Source organism: Mandrillus leucophaeus, unplaced genomic scaffold (genome assembly GCF_000951045.1).
Source record: "Mandrillus leucophaeus isolate KB7577 unplaced genomic scaffold, Mleu.le_1.0 Scaffold1911, whole genome shotgun sequence".
Lineage (NCBI taxonomy): Eukaryota > Metazoa > Chordata > Mammalia > Primates > Cercopithecidae > Mandrillus > Mandrillus leucophaeus.
Genome location: NW_012101934.1, coordinates 15,294 through 18,356, shown reverse-complemented (window position 1 = coordinate 18,356; position 3,063 = coordinate 15,294). Strand labels below are relative to the sequence as shown.

At 42.9% G+C, this 3,063-nt stretch overlaps 1 protein-coding gene across 1 annotated transcript in view; it reads left to right on the top strand.

The window, feature by feature from the left end:
- Nucleotides 1-1,069, top strand: part of LOC105538411 (aldo-keto reductase family 1 member B10-like) — a 16,529-nt gene extending 15,460 nt beyond the window's left edge. The window contains exon 9 of the mRNA XM_011978261.1: nucleotides 1,027-1,069. Coding sequence (XP_011833651.1) covers nucleotides 1,027-1,069 — 43 coding nt within the window. The remainder of the gene's footprint in view (nucleotides 1-1,026) is intronic.
- Nucleotides 1,070-3,063: the final 1,994 nt, after the last annotated feature.

The window sequence follows — 3,063 nt, the reverse complement described above, 5'->3', positions numbered from 1 at the left end:
TGGTGGTAACTTTACTTTAAATCGTAGATAAGTGGTTGAAAGAAAGTTTTCACTCTGGCTAGGTGGGAATCCTAAATCATCTCTTTACAATCAATACTTACTGATTAATGGATCTAATTAAATATATCAAAGAGAGTTGTCCGGCATTTATTACTGTGAGGTCTGCAATTCGATGACAATTTGAATTTCTTCCAATGTTCCTATAGCCAAAATGATTTTTCAGCTTTTAAAAATGGTTTCAGTATCTCAAGCATAGCTTTCATGTCATGATATTCCATATCTATTCTGCCCACCCTTAGTATCACAGCAGCCTTTCCTCATCTTAAAAGGGCTTACTTTTATCAGTGCTTAACAAAGTAGCAGCTGCTTAGTATAAAAAGGAAGGGTGAACATAAAATGGGACTTTCCCCCAAACTAAACGACTTACCTTCCAATGAACATCATTTCCAGTGGAGGCAATGGGTTGGTGGGCTCAGGAGTAAGTCCACCTGGCCTGAAATCCAACTCTAACACTGGTTTCTTAGCTGTGTGACATTGGATAAATTTCCTAGTTTTTCCAAGTTGGCTTCTTTACCTGTAAAGTAGGATGATAATACTTATCTCGGCTAACATCCATTGAACCTTAACTTAGAATGTGCCAGGGTCCTGAGCCCTTTGCCGGTGCTATTATCTCATTTAATACTCATAACAATCCCCAAGCTGTCAATTGTGCTGTTGTTTCCTACCTCATGATGTTGTGACAGTGGATTGGGACAAGACTTGTCAGTTGCCTCACCTGACACCAGGCTTACCATGAGTTGTCATTTCGAGTTGTTTCCCATGCCCTGGTCACTGTCTGTCCTCCTTCCTATCAAAGCCCTCATATTGAATTGAGGGAAGGTCAAGGTGTGAGCACCCTTCTTGTGTTCTTGCAGGGAGGTGGCTGAGAGAGCACAAATACCATAGAGTCCACCAGAGAAGAATACCTTCTGAACCAGAGCTGTTGCTTTCATGGAACACAGATTCTCTGTTTTTTTGTTTCTACAGATCCTCTCATTTGGAGGACTATCCCTTCGATGCAGAATATTGAGGTTGAATCTCCTGGTGACATTACACAGGGGATTGTCTTTCTTCGCTGAAGTGTGACTATCTCCATCAAGTCCTATTTTAGCCACGCTTATCTGAGATCACAGTGAACTTCATCCTGTTGTAGACCAGAATCGAGGTGCTGTTTTAGACATTTATTTCTGTATATTCAACTAGGATCAGAATATCACAGAAAAACGTGGCTTGAATAAGCAAATGACAATTTTTTCCACTTATCTGATCTGAACAAATGTTTGTTAAGCACAAGAACTCTGCCAACACTGAGGATGTAAAGATTAATAATAAAAAAATAAGGATCGTAACCAACATGGATTGAGAGTGGACTATGTTCCCACACAATGTGAAGTGTTTTCCTGTGGGTGAAGTTACTGAATCCTCAAAATAACCCCACTGAGGTAGGTACTATTAACATCTTAGGAGGGAGAGAGGAGGAACTTGTTCAAGACCCCCAGGTAATAAGTGACTGAACCAAGTTTAAAGGCAGGCAGGCTCTGGGAGAGCTCACAGCGATCGATGGTCATCCTCTTCCTCCTGAGTCTTTTCCTGCCACCTTTCCTCCTTGCCTATCTCCACTCATTCCCTGTCTTGTTCTCCCACCTTGTCTTCGATACACCATCATGCCAAAGAGTCAATGGCACAGCCTGCAAACTCCACAAGGATGCTACTGTTCACGGAGAGAGATGTGACATTTCCTTGGGAAGTAGGGTGGAAATACAATAAAGATGCTTACTGTTGCCATTAATCTGGAACATTTCTGTTTGTCCTATAATAATTGCTTCTTATGAAATATTCCAACTATATAGAAATGTACAGAAAATAAAGTAATGAGCCTCTGGTCGCCCACATTATAATATTAACAAGTGTTAACCGGGTGTAGTGGTGTGTACCTTAGTCCCAGCTACTAGAGAGGCTGATGTGGGAGGGTCGCTTGAACCAGAGAGGTGGAGATTGCACTGAACCCGACTTGCACCACTGCAATCCAGCCTGGGTGACAGAGAGAGACTCTGTCTCAAAACAAAAAACAAATGCTAACATTTTGCCATATTGTCTCCAAACCTTTTAAAAAAATTAAAGAAATTAGGGGTTACCAATATAGTCAAGGACCACTTTGTGCACATTCCCCTGACTACCTCTCCAGAGGCAAATGCATATCCTAAATTGGTGAGTCCCCTCACCCTCTGATTGGGGTTGAGGGGTACACCTACATTCCCAGGCTTCCTTGCTATGTTATAACTTCCTCTGGGTTTCCTCAGTGAGAGGTACTGTTAGGAGCTTGAAGGGCTGGAGAAGGGAAGAGCCACGCATTTCTCTCTCCCTCTGTCCCTGTCTCTTGACCTTGAGTGGCATCTCCAATAGAAAGCACATTCCTCTGTGGGCCCAGCTTTTTCCAGGCAACCTCCACCTTGATTCTATCTCCTACCAGACAAAGCTTCTGGGTTGAGGGAGCAGCACCCTTTCTTTGTCCTTCTTCCTTAGGAGCGAGGATCTTTTCCTGCTGCTGCTAAACCGAGTTGTCTCATCTCCTTTCCATAGCCCAGCTATTCCATCATATGTAACTGATCACCTATTATAACCAATTATTTGAATCAAACATCCAATATTTAAAAATCTTAGCACAGTTTCTTTTCTCCTTGCTAGACCTTTCCCTGGTATACTTCCCATCCACATTTTTGTATTTTTAGTATATATGTTCACATCCATACACAATGTCATAGACGGGGTGCTTTTAAAATGTATATGGAGGCACGCACATGATGGCTGAATAGGAACAGCTCGAGACTCTAGCTCCCAGCTTGAGTGACACAGAATACGGGTGATTCTACATTTTCAACTGAGGTACTGGGTTCATCTCACTGGGTCGTGTCGGACAGTTGGTTCTGGTCTGCGGGTGCAGCCTGACCAGCAACAGCTGAAGCAGGGCAAGGCATCACCTCACCTGGGAAGTGCAAAGGGGAAGTGAATTCCTTTTCCTAGCCA